Consider the following 19,299-nt stretch of genomic DNA (forward strand, 5'->3'; position numbering starts at 1 on the left):
GCTTCCTTACTCCTATTCCACATTTATGATCTTTTTGTCTTCCTCCTCCACTGAGAATAATGGAAGAAGAATCTGGAGAATTAAGTTTGACTTTTCTGTACCTTGAAGATTTGTAATGTTTTGTCATTAATAATGTTGAAATATTTTTGCTTTACTTTGGATATAACTTTTTTATTGTAACCTACGCCAAGAGGGACACATTTTTTTAATACAATTAATGCTTTTTTAAATTTTTATTGCTTTTGGCAAAAATATCTTAACATAAATGTAAACTCTGGAAAAAAACCCCAACTTATTTTTTATTATTATTATTTTTTTATGATCTTCTTTGAACAAACTATTTTGAATTCTACAAACCAAAACACCACAAAACCGATTCAAAGTTGTCAAAGGTAGATGTGTCTAACAGCCGGCATCTCAGCGACCCTCCATCTTAAAAAACACTACTATCCTCCAATAAGAGTTTGTAAAAAGGAGGCCGAAGACGTTACCTTGCTTTGCCTCCAGCTCCTCCAGGCTGAGGGACGGCCTCTTCTCCTCAGGTGCAGGCGTAGGAGGAGGCTCCTTGTCCGTCACCTCAGCTCCGCCCATCACAGCCTCCAACTCTCGTTCCTCCAACAACTACATTGGGAAGAGAGAAACCAGGAAGCTATTTTTCTTCCGGATATTGTTTGACACTGTGGTTGGCACGCCTACTCCCACACTTCTCTACATGATAAATGTGTGTGATTAATTAGAGAAGGTATAAACGTTTAATAATAATAAATAATAAAAAATATACAAACAAAAGGCCACCGACAATGATTGTTAGAAACAAAACTTCGACTACAAAGTCAGTGCCGATCTAAATATTAACAGGCTGTAGAAACCCATCATCAAGGACAAGCCACAACTTTCCAAAAAGAGACCGAGTTTAATTAACAGGAACTCAACCTTGTCGTCGTCTGAGTCATCGTCCAATCGAACCCTGTTCCTCTCCAGGGGCAACATGTCATTTTCCTTTGCCTTGATGGCAAAACAAATTGGGGCAAACGAAGCTGAAATGAGATCGCGTGGAGGGAGGGGCGAAGGGGTGGAGGGGGAGAGGGAGAGGGAGACAGGTGTCGTGGTGACTCACTGGGATAATTGTACGTTTCATTTTCTCTACGGTAGACTCAACACCCAAACCCTCGACTTCCCTCAGTATATCTATCACCCAAAAGTCAGGGCTAGAGTAACCTCCAAGTTAACTGCTTGTAAATAGATAATTTTTGACAAGTAGTATTAGAATAAAATAAACTACAATATATTGAAACAAAAACAGAATAGTATTTAAATAATACACCAAAGAACAATAAAATATACCTTCAGTCTTACCTTTCGTCAGCTTGGAGTCCGCCACAGACTTTTCATCTGAATCATCAGCTTCTGCACTCTGAATGGAGGGGCAGACACAAAGAGGAGTTCGGTTTTAGGAGAACGACCGGCATACGGCCACAGAGAAAGACGAGCAAAACAAGGACATCTCAAATGCAAGGCGCCCAGGGGCACAGATGCAGGTGACTACGGGAGATACACCACCTACACGCGTCTCATAGTCAAATTGAAAATAATTAAGCCGAAAGTCTAACCAGGTACGAATGCATCGAGCTGCATCCCAATATATCATGAAAGGCTGAAATTTAACACAGTTTCCATTCTGAATCTACAGCTTCCACTGGATGGGAAGACGTAGTTTAAAGCCAAATCAAAATCAATCACTTTAGAAATGAATACATGGAAATACATAAATAAACACACAGAATAAATGAATACATAGAAATAAAGAAAATACAGCATCGAAAAAAGATGCCGCACATTTTGCTTCTTTACGAAACAGTCAATCCCTCCAGTAGGGAGGAAAGAAATTGACGCATCGGGCTTCTCTGGCGACCATGATTCCAAAATCAATAGAACTGAGAGCTAATGCTACAGACACATGCAGATCCTGGTTGAATCTGTGTCATTTCACATAGGTGGTACCGATTTAAACACTCTCAAAACACATCTTCAAGGCAAATGAAGCTTCTTACTCATCTTTTAAGTCCACACTCACCCCAAAAGGTATTCAACAAATCGCAAATTTGGACTCTGCCCATGTGGAGCCCGCGAAGCCGGAGAACAACAACAACAACACACCGTCGAGTCTGAACGAGAACGGTGCTCCACGAAATATGGACTTCGAGACGGAGTATTTCAACAAAACAAGTAGAGCATCCCTCTTCCGCCACACGACCAGGCTTGAGCCGACACTCAGCTGACGGCTCCATCTCTCCCCGGTGGACGGTAATGGGAGGTTGGGATGGCGGGGCCGGGCAAATGTCATTTCCACACGGGGTGGGAGTGCACGCGGTACAACTCCTCTCCCATCAACTCCCATAGAGCTCCCAAGAAATTGCCAGGCCCTCTCTAAAATCCTCCCAAAATTGGACACTCTCGGCTGAGATGTCTGCACAACACAATACCGGTAGAAATGGATGGAAGTCCTATTAAAATGGAAGGTGTCTGCGCCCCAGCAATGTAAAAAAATATGGGGAAAAATTATACCCCTTTTAATAGGATGCCGAGAGTGCCCTCGGCAAAATTTTATGTTGGTATAATCAGCGCCTTTAATTATAATACACCACAAGAGACAGACAAACTGAAAAATCAAAAAAGATATACAGGATTTTTTTTAAGATGTTGCTTTGAATACAGATAGGATTTGGAAGAGAGGGACAGAGACAGTTATATTATTTTTTTATTACTGTATATAATTCGTAATTAAATAATGGCGTTAATTATACTAGTTAAACTCTAATTTGACTACGATTCTTTTGTCCCCAAAATAAAAAAGAGAAATGAATTGAATTAATTAACTGTTTCCTGCATAAATCAATGTATGGTTCAATCTATGGTTACATTCCGTTTTGAAGCTCAGAAGCACTCTTTTGGGGATTTTAGGGCTTTACAGATGGTAGAGAAAGAATAATTTAAGGAAAGGGGGAATTTATTACAGGGGTTGGAAAGCGACAATATGAGAAAGAAGATTGCCAGGGAGAGAAAATGGAGAGAAAGTGGAAAGTGGGAGCAATCGAAGAGGAGCCAGAGTAGGGGAGCTTTGGGTGTTGGGCTATTGGAACTTGTTCAATATTTTACACTTCTATTTGGCAGGTCTGCAGAAGTGTTTGTTGGGATAGGAAAGGTCACCGGACCATTAGAGTCTGAAGATGAGCCAATACGGTGGGATTTATTGCTTCGCTAGAACCACCACACGGCAACCTCATAAATAGAAAGGAATGGTGGTGAGGAGAAATCCAAACCGACAATAAAGACGCTCGCATCTGACTCTGGGGGACGCTGTACAAACGACACCAGCTTGACATTGGAGCGGGGAGACAGTGCGTTGCAGCGAGACCCGCACGGAGTGTTTAACTAAAGCTGTGATTTTGAACCGGTTTAGTGTGAGAACGGTGGAGATCAAGGCGTTATCGCTATTTTGAAACAGTTTGGAAATAACTGTGACTCTGCGATTTCTAAGATAACCAATAGACAAAGACAACTTTTCCTTTCTCTCTAAGAAAGTAGGTGGGTAATGGTTCAAGTATCCTCAGTGTTGGTTTCACACAACACACATGCTCCTGTATATTAATAATTCAAGATGATCAAAAGTGTCTCTAAGCAGAGGATGTGGTCATTTTCTTCCCCAATAACCAAGGAAAATGATTGTTAAGCACCGAAAATGTGCTTGTTCATAATTTGGCTCTGTCTTCTTCCGGCTGCGCTACTCGGGAAAACCACATATCTGTTGCCCTTTTTGTTTTGTTTATTTTCTGTCGTTGTCCCCCCCCTCCCCCTCCACCCCATGGGCATCTCCATTATGCAATTAGAGCTGTGTTACGCCTGTCGTATCTGATTCAATCCAATTAGACGGGGAATTAGTCATGGCTAAATTCATCTAATTGTTGCCGGTGACATCATTTTCACCCTTGTCAGATATAGATATAGGAAAATTCTTGGTGAAATCACTTGACTGAAGATGTTTATAATCCCCTCTGTCATGCAGGAGTGCAACACACTGCAGTGAAATACAAGTACGTCAGTGGATGTCCCTCGACAGCAAGGGTGGTTGACCCCTGGCCCGCCTTATGGCCCTCCAGCCAACATCACACAGCCAGCTGGGTGTTCCCTAGATCTGATATAGCCATATTTTATACTTAGTTCTTATAAAAAAAATAATAATAATTGGGATTTTGTTAAGAATCAGAGTTCTGAGTACCAGTCTGTGTCAATCGAAACTCTCCATTCAAGAACATACGGAGCATGATCCTCAAACCCGACTGCAACTTAAGCTGCTTGGTTTCAAACAGTTTAAACAGATCTTACACTTTTCTGCACCAGCTGTGTTTGTAGCTTTCAAAATGAAAAAGACACATTGGTGGAAAGATACGTTTTTTTTTTGCTGGATGAAGAGCAAAATAATTTCCGATGAACAGAACTTACATTAAGTGTGGCTTTATTCTTCAACATTTTCAGGAGAGAAATAATATTTTTCGAGCCACAAAGGGCAAAACAAATTAACACAACATGCTGATATACTATTTTAATCCTTAGTGTCGTCATTTTTTGCAGCCTACTGCTGATGCATTGCAAGAAAATATCATCATATTAGGCTCAATCTCCTTTCGTGTGTGTATTACGGACTGATTGTGCACAAACTCACTGGTCACGGAAATCCGCACAGCATAGGAAAATATCAGTAAAAATGCTCCTCGTTTCATCAGCATTTCCATTACACTTATCACTGACACAGCGTGTTGCAGGCTATTAGTCTGGTTACCTGGCAAACCGTGCAGCAGGCAAAAGGTAAAGGCTCTATCACCGCACATCAACAGGATATTTTTCACACAACCCATGAACACAGTTTGCCAAGCCCTGAAAATCCAATGTCTGCTCAGGCCAGATAACCGAGAAACACTCTGTAGTGATACCTGTGGACCAAGTCCTCTTAGCCACAATCCCAAATATTTCATGCTGGGGGAATGACGGGGGGAAAGCAGTGAAACAGCCAGAACAGCACCCGCAACCCGACAAAAATAAATAAATAAATACATAAATAAATAAAAACACAATACACATTAAAAAAAATGCTTCAGAGGCATTTTATTGCTTTCCGATTATCAGTGAAATGTGCTTTTAACATTTTAAGCTGTATTCTAAAACCCAGGTGTGCGCTAACCTTCACATTTAGAGGATGGAGCCGAGGACGCAGGGACGAATTGTCAAGGTGATTCAATCATTTTTGCTAAAACTTGCGTCTAAATTACTCAATTTCATAGGCCTTTATACAGACCGATGAACTGGTGCCGTTAATATATGTAGCTAAATTGTCCAGAACGAAATCTTGTGGCGGATTTAGTGGATAAAATAGGATTTGCTCGTTTAGGAAAATAAACCCTAAATTGGTTCAAGGGGGGAGAAAACAACTTGTGAAAAAAAACAAAAATCATTCAAAGTAGGAAATGAAGAGAAGCTACAGGGCACTAGTGACCGGAAAATTCTAAGTAAACAAAAATCTTCTTGACCTGGTGCTGTTGGCCAACACTTCGCTGGTCTACTTTTGCAGGTTTACTGTACCATGCAAAAATGCATCAGATGAAGCGCTTAAAAGGAAGACACTAATAGAGACATTGAGAAAACCACCCCGGCTGGGCAGCAGGGCTGGAGCACCAGTGTGTGCCAGAGAACACTGGGAGCCATGGATTTGTAGTAGCATCATCCACCAGTTAACAGAGTGATTAGAGTTTTTTTTGTGTTGAAATCTTTGATGCGCCTGACGGCAATTGATGAAGCTGACAAAAAAGTACTGAGACAAGGGCAAAGAAAACGACACCGATTTCCCAATCTGTGTAAACTACACGCCGTTCCAGGCTATGTAAATGTATTTCTTGTTTTGTTCATTTTTTCCCCACTAAGCCTTAGTTTTTTGACCATTGGCCATCAAACACATCCTTTTTCTGAGTTTTCATTTAATATAGTAGTTTGCAAATCATGTCACAGAAGTGGGAGAGAAGGAATATTTGTCGTCTTGGTACTACATATGTATTAGATAGTCAGCAGTAGGAAGTCTCAATTGAACCTCCCTAAAATAAATGCATGCTGCCATCTGACTCAGGCTGATCTAATTGATGGAATTTTCGGTTTGTCTTGGAGGTCTTTTGGGGATCCAATCCCAGAATAAATCTTTATTTAAATCTACAATATGATGGCAAATGGGATGGTGTCACACCTACCAACACAAGTCAAGTTTAGTCAGAATAGTTTCATCTATTTTTTTTTGTGTGTCCAAAATGGTGACCCCGCTGATTGGGAAATGACTGTCATGTCAAACTACAGTTCTATGCTTCCCTATGCGTGGCAATAAATTATTGAATTCATGAAAAGTGTTTTCTATGTGTGTTTTTTGTTGAACCTGAAATGATGATACTCCAATGTAGACATTTTCACCTGCTTCACCAAGTCTAACATTTCCCATTTCTATGCATTCAACATTGTGTATGAAAACCTTATTCCATTTAAGGTTGATGATAAGTATGGAATGTGCAGAGGGGTTCGACCCAGCCCACTCACTGATGACTTGGGGAAACATATTATTATATATTTATATTAGAATATTTTTATTCCAGTACCAATAATACAAGTAATGCTTGCTTGTCATAAGATGAAACAAAATTAGTAAAATGAAACAAACTAAAAATGGAGTTAGAGTCATGAAATCCGGTTGAAAAAAAACAAAAACAAGAAACAGACTCTGACCAACAGTGTAAAGTGAAAGCTAAGAGTAACAGCATTGGCAGCAGCTGGTCGTACTGTGAGAAAAGCAAACCGACAACTGCCCTGTAATTTTACATTCTCGATTCCAACTCAATTTGCCCAAAAAGCATCTTGGAGGGCTGCGTTGTTTATGTGCACATGCTTGCATGCACAGAGATAGGGTGAGGCATAAGGAGAGGGAAACTCAAGAGGTAGAGAGAAAGAGCAAATCGAGCAAATAAGCTAAACCACATCGGTTCCAACAGTACAGGAAAGCACCAAGGCTGGCAGGCTCCAGGTGCCACCAAAACAAGTCAATCACACACCATAAACAAACACACACAAACAAACAGGTCCAAATGAAGAAATATGGTTCCAACATATAGCAAATAGAGCTTTAAAGTCATACTGACAGAGAGTGAATGGATGGCTCAGAGACTATGGTAAATTGATCATCGTGGGATGAGAAAAATCTGCTGTTGCTGTACAAAAGTTTTTGGCTAAAATTATACCTGAATCTAGGGTTCATAGACAATTCTTAATGATTCAATTCCAAATGACATATGGTGACGATTTTATTTATCAAAACCTGCCAGTGTCTGCGTTTATTGTTTCCCCTTTGTAATTAATCCAATTGTTTCTCCGGACAACGTTAAGTAGAGAGAGAAGAACAATCTCCCATTCCTATCAACACCTAAAAATAAGGAACCCCCCCCCCCACTCTAGCAGGGTCAAGAATTGGGAGTGCAATAAAGCAGAAGGACCAACCGCTGTGTTTACTTGTGCATGAGGGGGCAGGTTCATGCTACAGCTTCAAAGACAGCTTGGACCGATCGAGCGTGACCACCCTGAGAGAGACTTGCAGTTCATTGGTGCCATCGGGGGAAAAACGTAATGTGCAAGGATACTCAGAGTGAAATGGAACTTTTCAAGCGATAAAGAAACGTTCTAAACAATAAGAGAATAAAGGGGTTTGTTTGTGGCTTTGTGCAGTTTGCAAACAGTCTGCACACCTCACCCTGTCTGCAATTGGCCCAACTACGAGAGTGGGACAGGTCATCCGGGATCCCATCCAATATTACCTCTGAATTGGTGCAACGGCAGCACAATATCACTCATTACGTATATTTTCCAAGAGCAAAAATGCATATCTGTTTGTGTGCCATCACCAGTACCACAGTACACTGTGTGATGCCAAAGACCCTTTGGTTGTGCCTTTTCTTTGAGCAAAGGAGCATTTTATATTGCCTTAGGTTATGTTAGAGTGCAATACCAAAGTTTCAAGGATGAGCACCAGTTGACCAGCCTAATAGTCCTAATGTAGTTCTTTAAACATAAATAATGTATTTCCTCAAATAGTGACCAGGGCTTCTATTTAGCTCAACTGCAGAGGGTACCAGGCTTTTATTTGACGCAGTATTTTATATGTAATTCCCTCAGTTTAATAAGTAAATTTGACCGAGGGATGAACCGATTTATCGGCCTATATTCGCCTTGTTGCCTGCCATGGGCCTATGGGAAAATAAGATGACATTCACCGAGGCAGTGGCCAATGTTTTTCTAGTGTTTCCCCATATGTGGGTGCTAACAGTGGTTTAGGTGGTGGTTGAAACAGCTGGTTGCTCGTCTATACTGCGCTCTTCTCAGAAAATATTTCCACATGACTCACGTGTCAAAAAAGATGAACAAAAGTGTTTATTCCAAGTTCCACAGGTAACAAAAGAGTAAATCCAAAGTTAAGTTACAACTCCATCAATCATGCATCTACGGTAAGAAAACGATGTTGCTCCGCCTCTCAAACACCGGCGACTCACCCGGCCCATCCGAGGAGAAAGATGAAGACGAGCAGCTCGAACAAGAAAAGGGCGGAGTGGTTTTTTTAAGCACGGGTGGCTTAAACTAAATCGTGTGTACGTGAAATCACAGCTTGGACTACGGAGGGTAAAAGTGCAATGACTTTCTATTTGGAATAACGGAACCAAAAGGACTGACTAAAAACTGCTTCCCAAGCCTGTCTATTGTAAACATCATTGCCAGTACCGGTCTACATTACCAGTCTAGGGCTGTGATGGTATGAATGTTTTCTAAACAACGCGGTGAAAAACAACTTTGTTTTTTTTATTGGCCAGTCAGTATGCATTACAATAACAGGATAAAAAAGATCTAAGCTTAAAAAAAAATCCACAGGGATGACATCTCACTGAGGAATTATAAATAATGGGAATCAGGAATATATATTCAGATGCGTGAATCGAAGCGGTATTGCAGTAATGCAGTTATCGTCACAGCCCTTCCCTTGTCATCTATGTGAATATCCTTTCAGGGCTTGAATGTATAACACACATGTCTAAGGTGCTTTGGGTCCTACACCACATAGACTTTACCTGTGCAGGTTAGGGTAGGAATTATTAACGGGCGCCAAAGTATACAGTGGGGGAAATAATTATTTGATGCCTCACCGATTTTTCAAGTTTTCCCACTGAAAGAAATGAACGATCTATAATTTTAGTGGTGATTTTTGGTAGGTTTATTATAACAGTGAGAGACAGAATATCAAAAAGAAAATCCAGAAAATCACATTAAATCAAATATATAAATTATTTTGCATTTCATTGAGTGAAATAAGTATTTGATCCCCTATCAAAACATGACTTGGTACTTGGTGGAGAAACCCTTGTGGGCAAGTACAGAGTTTCTTGTAGTTGATTACCAGGTTTGCACACATCTCAGGAGGAAAGTTGGACCACTCCTCTTTGCAGATCCTCTCCAAATCTTTAAGGTTTCGTTGCTGTCGCTTGGCAACCCCAAGCTTCAGTTCCCGCCAAAGATTTTCTATAGGATTAAGGTCCAGAGACTGGCCAGGCCACTCCATGACCTTAATGTGCTTCTTCTTGAGCCACTCTTTGTTGCCTGGGCTGTATTTTTTGGGTCATTGTTGTGCTGGAAGACCCATCCACGACCCATTTTAAGTGTCCTGGCTGAGAGAAGGAGGTTGTCACCCAGGATTTCACGGCACATGGCCCCATCCATCTTTCCCTCGATGCGGTGAAGTCGACCTGTCCCCTTAGCAGAGAACCACCCCCAAAGCATAATGCTTCCCCCTCCATGCTTGACGGTGGGGATGGTGTTCTTGGGGTCGTAGTCAGAATTCCTCTTCCTCCAAACACGGTGAGTCGCATTGATACCAAAGAGCTCGATTTTGGTCTCATCTGACCATATCACCTTCTCCCAAGCATTCTCTGAATCATTCAGGTGTTCATTGGCAAACTTCCGACGAGCCTGTACATGTCCCTTCTTGAGCAGGGGACCTTACGGGCGCTGCAGCATTTTAATCCATTACGGCGTAGTGTGTTACCAATGGTTTTCTTGGTGACTGTGGTCCCAGCTGCCTTGAGATCATTAACAAGCACCCCCTGTGTAGTTCTGGGCTGATCCCTCACCTTTCTCATGATCATTGATACCCCACCAGGTGAGATCTTGCATGGAGCCCCAGACTGAGGGAGATTGACGGACATTTTGTGTTTGTTCCATTTTCGAATAATCACGCCAACAGTTGTCTCCTTCTCACCCAGCTTCTTGCCAATGGTCTTGTAGCCCATTCCGGCCTTGTGCAGGTCTACAATCTTGTCCCTGGTGTCCTTAGAGAGCTCTTTGGTCTTGCACATGATGGAGAGGTTGGAGTCCGATTGATTGATTCTGTGGACAGGTGTCTTTTATACAGGTAACAAGTTGAGACAGATGTCTTTCATACAGGTAACGAGTTGAGATTAGGAGTACTTTCTTAAAGCGAGAGGACTAATCTGTGGGAGCCAGAATTCTTTATGGTTGGTAGGGGATCAAATACTTATTTCACTCAATGAAATGCAAAATAATTTATATGTTATTTAATGTGATTTTCTGGATTTTCTTTTTGATATTCTGTCTCTCACTGTTATAATAAACCTACCAAAAATTACCACTAAAATTATAGACCGTTCATTTCTTTGTCAGTGGGCAAACTTACAAACTCACTGAGGGATCAAATAATTTTTTCCCCCACCGTATATGGCGACCCGTTTTAGCATTTTCTTATTTTTATCCGTCTGAGAGACTGACACCATCCGCGATGGATGGACATGGCTGTTAAGTGATGCTGTGTTCAGGGGAAGGCGAAAAACATCAGTATCGGCATCGCCAAATTCGCTAAAAGCTATCGCCAAAGCTATCGGCCAAATTGTTATCTTAAACATCGATACTGGCCCAGAATTCCACAATCGGTGCATCCCTAATTTGATCACATTTTTGTATGAATTTTAAATCAAACTTCCATATGGGTGCCATGTCATGCAAACACATACTGTATATGGTGAAAAAAGAAAGCTCATGTGACTACCATAAAGGTTGCACTTGGTGGTAGCCAACAGTTTTTACAGGAATTACAGTTTTCTGAGTTCGTCTTGAACTCACCCCTTCCTGCTTGGAGCACTGGAGTGCGACCATAGCGTTTGCCCCAAGAAGCAATCTGCAATCTGCTACGCAGCGGTAGAAAATGGAGTAAATCAAATACATCTACAATAAAAACACAATGTTTTTATTTTCTTTGTTTGGGAGCAGCGCTGCAGTGGTGGCATTTATTAGAGGCCGGTTTTTATTTGACTCCCGGTTTTTACACACACACACACACACACACACACACACACACACACACACACACACACACACACACACACACACACACACACACACACACACACACACACACACACACACACACACTTCGTGGCCTCTGGTTGCCCCCTTTGATAACCACTAAACATAAAAAAATAAATATTTTTTGCATTAGCGATATTTAAATATTGCTGTTACAGTTAGAACCAGACGTGCACGTCTGGCAAAGCAAATTAATGGAAAAGTTTGACAAACCCGCCAACATCGCAAACTAATGTGCAAATTGATTCAACTGACAAAGAACCAGATGAACGAAAAACAAAATGAAAAAAAAATCATGTTTTACCTGTAAGACTCAAGTTTAAATGCCTTTCTTCGTCATCTGCGATGTGAAAACATCAGATTTGCACACAATAAGGGAAAGTAAAAGTGTGCGTCCTGCTTATAGTCCAGTTACAAAATCCCAGCGCACTACGGAGCATCTCTCCTGCCAGGCTACTGAAAGCTCTGTCAGCTGAACAGTCAATCACAGGGGATGGATGTAGAGCAAGGTTATTACAGTCAGGGATACAAACCACTCGCTTTTCGGCGAATGACGCTTTTTCACGTCAATTTGGGTGACTTAATTGGGTGAATCGTCCAGGGGGGGTGTGGAGACTCATTTTAGCATTTTTATCCATCCAAGAGAACAACGCCATCCGGAATTGATTATCTAGTGGACTCGTTGTCCAAGACGTGGACACAGCTCTAGTCTCCGGTTGAAAGCAGGGAAGCGATACTGCATACATCGGCTCGGAAAACTGTAATGCGCGTCGGAAGTGATGGGTTCATGGGAACTCGGAAAACTGTTGCCTACCACCAGTAGTAGTATTGTGTATTTCAGACCGTTTTTCACCATAAACTAAATAAACAAACTAAAACTATGTGTGAAAAAACATTTCAGTTAAAAAGACAAAAAAAAAAAAAAAAAAATGAAACGATATTGTGTACTTGTAAAAGTGTAAAACAAACAAATTAAACCTCAATAAAAATATGCCGGAAATGTTTTTGGTTTTAGTCTTTTTTCTAGTCAATTCGGTCAAATTTGTCAAAATACACCCGTTACAATACAACAGTCGGTTCTTATCTTTGGAGACAGACAGCCTTAATAATGAGCATGGCTCAGACCTGATCTGGTGGAGAGCTACTTTTAAATGGAAAGATGTAAATAAGAGTTTACCATTGTTCACAATGAGGGAACAAACAGGACTGTTGACATTCTCATTGTCTGTGGGGTGAGTGTATACATGTGGGTATGAGAGAGAGACCAAGACCCAGACTAATTGTGATCAGGCCCAGAGTGACCAGAGGTGTCTGTGTTATCACAGCTTTTGTCCGTCTTGACTTGTGTTTTTTCCCCTCTGAAGATTAAAATTCTGTAAAGTATCAGATAAAACAAAAACTACAAAGAATTTTGTTTGGTTACTGGAATAAAGCTTTTCAACTAGGGCCGTCAAATTAGTTTTACCACCACAATTTTTTTTTGACTCATAACCGCAAGGGTGGTACGTGACTGGGGACAGTGTCCGTCCCAGTTTCTGTGATCGCTCTGATCGTGCAGCCTTCTTCTTTCTATTTTGTTTTATTAGAATGGTTAAAAATATGGGAGATTTACGGGAAAATATTTAAATAGGAGGACAGCGGGAGAGATAGGTAAAATAGGTGAGAATCCTGGGGAAAATGGGAGAGTTGACAGGTATGTGCGGTTATGCACGCACAGGCAGATAGATTGTCAGCCAGAGCCACAACCGCAGCAGCCTGTGGCTCACAGCGCCTATGATAGGCTAGCAATAGACTTGACAACGATACATTGATTGATTGACACGGACAAACAAATCATGGGTGAATTCACAAAGCGATTGGGCGGCTTTTGCGGCCGCTAAACCGCCACAAATAACAGAGATAGCGACGGTCTAATTCACAAAGCCTCTGCAAATGGTGAAATCCACGGAAATAGCGTCTTGATTTGCCGGTGATATTCGCGAGTATATAAATTAGGTATCATTAATACATTTGGTGCAAAACTGGCCCCTTTCTATACAAATGAGCCTCGTTGCAAATAGCATCCAATTCACAGATACCGGCGCTAATAGCCACACGCAGTTAGAGTGACGCTATTACCGTCTGCAGAGAGCTGGTGGTAACTGAAGCGCATTTATAAGGGGTATTTCAGCCAGACTTTCCAGTGATTTGTTAATAATATTTTCAAATTATTATTTTTATTACTTTCACGGCATCTGAAGGGAGCGGAATGGGTGGTCTGAAAAACGCACCTCCAAAGCAACTTGGTGAAACTGTGAATAATTAATTGTACAAGAACGCTTCACAAACGTTGATGAAAAGCTATTCTATAATTCCTATTAACCTCAAAAGATATCGAAGAAACAACTAAAAGTTACAGGGAATAGCGATAAAGTGGTCAGAATTGGCATTGACCCACAGATGGAATCGAACCGGAGGCCGCGGCCTTCTGCGTGCGGCAGCCCGAAACTTTGTGGTACTGAATCAACTGTCATAATTTCTCGAAGTTTCACACACACACACACACACACACACACACACACACACACACACACACACACACACACACACACACACACACACACACACACACACACACACACACACACACACACACACACACACACACACCACAAAAAGTTAGGGATATTCGCCTTCGGGTGAAATTTCAGGATGAACCTAAAATGCACTATAACCTTTACAGGTGAACTTAATTTGACCTTCTCTAAACTTTTGAATGCACATGTCCAACTGTTCAACATTTCAGTACTTTTTGTAGTGTATATCAAGTTACGTATACGTTTAGAGAAGGTCAAATTAAGTTCACCTGGAAAGGTTATAGTGCATTTTAGGTTCATCCTGAAATTTCACCTGAAAGCCGAATATCCCTAACTTTTTGTGAGTAGCGTACACACACACACACACACACACACACACACACACACACACACACACACACACACACACACACACACACACACACACACACACACACACACACACACACACACACACACACACACACACACACACACACGTTTACTGATAATTCGTAAAACAGGCATACTGAAAACAAGTATAATATTATTTTAATTGTGCTGAAAACCGAGACAATTTGGTAATGAATGTTGAAACCCGGGATATTTGAGTGTTTTACAGATATTTGTTGGGCTTCAGTTTGCAGTGTTATGATTTAGGCATATTTGTTTATGCTAAATGCAGCACCGTTGAGGGTTTCTGGACAATATTTGTTATTGTTTCGGGTTGATAATTGATTTCCAATAAACAAGATTTGCATAGAGCCAACATATGTTTTCACTCCCATGTTGATTAGAGTATTAAACACTTGAGAAATATCTGTTTAAGGTACATTTTTAACAGGTAAAATAATTTTTATTATTTGCGAATATTCGCCATTAACATTAGACAATCATGCGATTAATCACGATTAAATATTTTAATAGACTGTCAGCCCTATTTTAAACACAATTTTACGTCACATTTTCATTATAAAGCTGACAAATAACTGCAAAATATCTTCATAAAAAAAAAAAAGAAATGAAGGTGACTTAAAATGACAACCATATCAGTTTTCGGCAACCAAAATCTGATGCCTGGTGGCCAGCATGGCAACCACATTTAAAAGTCAGTGTTGAGCCCTGAAGGACTTCATGTACAAAATTAATCTATCAATCTGCCTTCCAACCTGAAACTCGAAAAACACAAAAATAATACTGAGACCTGAACAAATGCATGGATGTTCTTTTCTCCTATTCATGCTGATCTGGTACAGCCAAGCTGTGATGACCTTAAGAATGGACTGACCACGCTCACGTTTTACATCCTGCCTTCAATTGGCCATTATTTTATTTTAACAAGAGGGGTATAAGTCTGAGATTTATTCGCTCTCAATTCCATCAAAACTTTAGATACTGAACAATTTAGCTGACCATTCAAAGCTAGAGGATCTCAAGGCAGCTCTTCACCCATTTTAGTCAAAGAGGACAGTCCTCATTACTGGACTTTGTGTGCAAGGACCGGGGTTTCAATCGGAGGAGATTCTGAGGCAGAATCAGCACCTCTCACGCTCTGTGTCCTGAGAGGTCGAGGAAGGAGGCTTGGTGACGTAGTTTTTTTCGTTTCATTACGCTGCTATTCAGAAGACCAATGTGTTCAGAAAACCACGGACATGGCTGCCAAACCCCTCTGCTGGAGCTATCATTACCATCCACCTGGAAGACGAAACAAAGCCAACTGCACAAATGTCAAAATAGAAAAGGAAAAACAGAAAGGCGCGCGCGCACACACACACACACACACACACACACACACACACACACACACACACACACACACACACACACACACACACACACACACACACACACACACACACACACACACACACACACACACACACACACACACACACACACACACACACGGTGGGGGTGTTGGAAGGAGCAATGGAAGGAGGTGGCCTGGTATGATGAATCACGTTTTCGACTACACCGTGTGGATGGGCGGGGCTAGGGTCCGATCCGATGAAGAATCTGTGGGATGTGCTGGTACAACAAGCCCAATCCATGGGCGCACCACCTCGCAATTTCCAGGACTTCTGCTGCTAACGTTTTGGTGCCAGATACCACAAATCTGTTGAAGTCCGACATATTTAAATCTCTCTCATAATGTCCGGTGAAAATAATTCCCTCTAAGCTCAAATTGAATTCGTTCTGGGCGGTAAAACGCTAACGATAATTATCGCCATATTTTTTTCATCAATGTCAAAATAAAATAGACTTGATAATTTTGATAAGAAATTCCGCCGATCTGGTCATTTCCGCATTCGGCAAGTTGCAAGAGAAAGCCAATCAGTTTGGACGATCTAAAGATGACCTTTCACCTCTGACCAATCACGTTTGACGATATAGATATAAGCCCCGCCTCGTTCCTTTGTGGACAGGTTGTGCTTGATAACACAGACACGAAGCGAAGACAGAGTGCAGCGTCCAGAACTCTGAAGAGAAGCAGAGAGATGAACAGCCAGACATCTGTCCACAGTTTACAGGGTTTTGTTATATTGAAGTTCTATCCCAAAGCAGATGGTAAATATCCATTATCTAAATTATGTCGACAAAATGTGCAACACAGCAAACTTTAATTATTTGTATTATTTTTATTTAGATCTACTTTATTTTGTTTTTATCAAAATTGTAATTAGGTGAAAGGTTAATTAAAGCATCTGCACTTGTTACTTATTGATCACAGATGGAAATTATTTGATTTCAAGAAGTAATATGCATGATATTTATTTCATTATTTTTAAAATGGCGTTAATTGACGGGACTTATTTTATATTGAATATTCAATAAAAATTATAAATCTACATGCCTTGATGATGTCATTCTCTATATAGCCCACCTATCAATTGTTTGTAAGCTTAATAAACACATAATATTAGAAATCTTCCATGTCATGTTGACCGGCACCAATTTATATTTATTTATATATATATATATATATATATATATATATATATATATATATATATATCAATCAAAGAAATCCAGTGTGTTTGGCGTTTGGCATAATCATCAATGTAGAACCCCAAGGTTTACATTTCTTTATTGACACTAAAATCCTGTCTGTTGTCTTTGTAGAATAGAGAGAATTGTTAATGCTCATAAATAACAATTGAACTGTATTACATCAAAGGAAGTACAATAATGAATAATGTAATAGAAGGGGCTTTAACTAACAGCATCCCGTTGTTATGCTATGACTCCATTTCTCTTGTTGCTTAATTATCTAGTGGCAAAACAAGGCTCTCTCCCTTCACTCTGCCTGGGAGCCAAATAAACTCATCACCATGGGCCACAGCAGGTCCAAACTCACATTGCTGTCTACTTACTGACTTCTTTTTTTGTCCCTTTCTTAGTTTCTTCATTAACAATGGAAGTTTAAATCAGGACACCTAGTGCTGCAATATCTGCACCCCATTAACCTCAGCACAAATCACAAACAGGGCACGGGTTTATCGAAGAAACAAAAGCAGCCTCTCCTCGGTGCAGCCAGATCGGTTTCCCAACCGTCTGCACTCGTGACAAGCTTGTGTACTTTTATCATGTCATAGAACAAACGACTCTCAAAGGAATCTGTGAATCTCCCAGTTTCTTTGTTTGAGCTCTTGGAGTAGGCGGAGGTTAAGTATTAGGGAGTTTTTAAAACTGAGTGCTTAGAGCAGATCAAACATTTGACTCGATGTAGAAGTACCAGGATTAACAGTCGGTGAACGGGTCATCAGAGTCGACCACTCCCACAAGCCGTGTCAAGCTTTTACATCAGACGCTTTTGTCCAAAGCAACTTACAACTATTCACACACCGATGGACGCAGCCATGAGGTTCAATTAAGTACTTCAGCATGCTACCAGGAGGAGCCGAGGATCAAACCGGCAACCCTCAGATTACTAGACGGCTCACTCCATCCCCTGAGCCACTGCCCTGAGGGCCTAGGTGAGATGTGTGCCTGACCACTTTTGTTCACATGATGCAAATTCATTCTCTCAATTTGATTCTCAACCTTTTTCAATTCATAGACCCTCACTTTGATACACATTAGGCCATGGACTCCATTTGATAAGATTCAGTCCTTGGGATGCCACCATCAGAAGACTCTTATTGTTAGATGTGATTTACTTTGACCTGTCTATACTACAGAGATAACAGTGAACAGTCATTATTGTACATTAATTAATGGTGCTAAGGTATTAACAGTTACATTTAACTATTAATCATTTTTTCCGGGGACCCCCTGGAACCTCTTCAATGACCTCTGGGGGTCCTTGGAGAGGCTCCATGTTGAAAAACCACTAAACCACAACTACAGATCCAATCTACAGAGCAGACTGTATTCTGTCCTCTCCGTGAACCTAAACCGCACGAATAAACCCGTTCTCAAACGATCCATGAGATACAACAGGTGAATTGCCCATAAAGTCCATTTGGGTCCATCGGTATGCTGAGGTCATATCCTGTAGGAACTTTAGAGGAGAAAATAAGCCTGATTTGACAGAGACGAGCCCATAAAGGCTTTAATTTGGAGTGGCTTATAAGATCTATCACAGTGTGTTTGCAGATGAAGTGTCGGCTTTGGCTTTGGAATGACATGAGGGGCTGCTGCACAGCGTGCTGGCAAGCCTAACCCTGCCATTAGGATTGATGCGGGGGACAGATTCTGCCCCCATACAATTTCCAAAACACTTCAGTACGAATATTACACACTAATCATCTAAGACAAACCTTCAAGAAACCCAGTAATTGTACTAATGCAAATGACTTGGTACAATGGAAATGATTTACAGGGCCAATAGGAACGCATTACTAACATGGAAAAGGTACAATGCACAAAAATCGGTCTCCACCAAAAAAACAGAGGAGAATGATCATGTCCTTCATACCAGAAATAAAACGTTTAAAAAAAAAAAAAAAAATACCTACATCAGCAATATTACTATTACTCTTACTCAGCCTAAGTTCCCCATCAAAGATCCTTGGCCCAGCACAGGGCGCCCGTGGGAGGAGCTTTAAAAAAATAAAAAATAAAAATAAATAAAAAAATCTCAGAGGGGGTCTGAGAGGGATGCTCAGAATTTGTGAAGGTGATACGCCACGGGTCGGCTCTGCCAACATGGGTTTTTTTTGTTTGTTTTTTAAATGATGACGCAATGATGCAGCTTCAACCCGTTAACCGGCGTGAACCAGTTTAGCTCCTTTCAAGCACT

The 19,299-nt window shown here is 40.9% G+C and overlaps 1 protein-coding gene across 1 annotated transcript in view; it reads right to left on the minus strand.

Moving 5' to 3' along the window:
• Positions 1 to 19,299, minus strand: part of sfswap (splicing factor SWAP) — a 96,937-nt gene that overhangs the window by 48,572 nt on the left and 29,066 nt on the right. The window contains exons 11-13 of the mRNA XM_080017323.1: positions 1,357 to 1,414; positions 934 to 1,037; positions 492 to 621 (exon numbers count right to left, since the gene is read on the minus strand). Of these exons, the coding sequence (XP_079873449.1) occupies positions 492 to 621; positions 934 to 1,037; positions 1,357 to 1,414 (292 nt within the window). The remainder of the gene's footprint in view (positions 1 to 491; positions 622 to 933; positions 1,038 to 1,356; positions 1,415 to 19,299) is intronic.

Source organism: Zeus faber, assembly GCF_960531495.2.
Source record: "Zeus faber genome assembly, chromosome: 17".
NCBI lineage: Eukaryota > Metazoa > Chordata > Actinopteri > Zeiformes > Zeidae > Zeus > Zeus faber.